This window comes from Octopus bimaculoides, chromosome 28 (genome assembly GCF_001194135.2).
Source record: "Octopus bimaculoides isolate UCB-OBI-ISO-001 chromosome 28, ASM119413v2, whole genome shotgun sequence".
Lineage (NCBI taxonomy): Eukaryota > Metazoa > Mollusca > Cephalopoda > Octopoda > Octopodidae > Octopus > Octopus bimaculoides.
In genome coordinates, this window is record NC_069008.1 from 15,875,781 (window position 1) to 15,876,949 (window position 1,169).

At 38.7% G+C, this 1,169-nt stretch overlaps 1 protein-coding gene across 1 annotated transcript in view; it reads left to right on the forward strand.

The window, feature by feature from the left end:
- Positions 1-6: 6 nt before the first annotated feature.
- Positions 7-1,169, forward strand: part of LOC106878727 (caspase) — a 2,984-nt gene continuing 1,821 nt past the window's right edge. Inside the window, exon 1 of the mRNA XM_052977489.1 lies at positions 7-1,165. Within this exon, the coding sequence (XP_052833449.1) occupies positions 400-1,165 (766 nt within the window). The 5' untranslated portion in view covers positions 7-399. The remainder of the gene's footprint in view (positions 1,166-1,169) is intronic.

Genomic DNA, 1,169 nt, shown 5'->3' on the forward strand with positions numbered 1-1,169 from the left:
AGATTCTTATGTAGTTCTGCTATAAGCAGAAAATTTTGTTTGTAAAATAATTAAATTCCTAAATCTAGTGTAATTTATCAGTTGCACTGGATTGCATTGTTGGCACTCCGTCGCTTACGACGTCGAGGGTTCCAGTTGATCCGATCAACGGAACAGCCTGCTCGTGAAATTAACGTGCAAGTGGCTGAGCACTCCACAGACACGTGTACCCTTAACGTAGTTCTCGGGGATATTTCACCGAAAATTATTTTCAGCTATGCTTTCACTTTGAAGCCAAGAGTTGGATTTCGTTAACGCATGCGCATTAAATAATAATCTGATTTTAATCGGGTGAGATGACGGGAATGATATATCTAACAGGAACTAGATTCAGCTTGTCGCATTGCTGCATCGACTACTATGGACGCTGTAAGTGTAAATGGTAGTACAGGCGCTCAGTTCCATTTACCAACTGAGGAAGATTTAATGAAATGTTTCGAAAAATATGACATGACACATGAAAAGCGAGGTGTTGCCTACATCTTCAACATGAAAAATTTCAGTGACCCAAAACTTCAAACTCGTCACGGCTCATCGAAAGACACAAAACATTTAAAAAGGGCTTTAGAAAATCTTGGTTTTCATGAAGATGATATCAACATATGTAAAGATTTTACAGCCAAAGAAATGCTCGGGGCTTTGGAAGAATTTGACCTAAACAATCCTAAAATTAATATTGATTGCTTTGTTTGTGCAATTCTGAGTCATGGTGGTAAAAACGATATCATATGTGGATACGAAGGTAAAGTTGAGCTAGACGAATTGCTTTCTTGCCTGAGACCCGATCGCTGTCCATCTCTAACAGGAGTACCTAAATTAATCTTTATTCAAGCATGTCGTGGAAGTAAGATTGATGTTGGAGTCGAAAAAAACGATGCTGCGGAAACAGAATCTGAAAGAAAGTCACCCAAAATTCCAATTATGGCAGATATGTTGGTTTTCCATTCGTCGTATAATAAACATCCGTCAATCAGGAATGAAGACAAAGGTTCGTGGTTTATGCAGACTTTAAGTACAGTGTTGATGGAACATGGCACTGACTATGAAATCATGAAATTGTTAACTGCTGTCTGTAAACGTGTTGCCTCTTTTGAATTCAAAAATCCGGATAATCCGGAATGCAGTGGCTG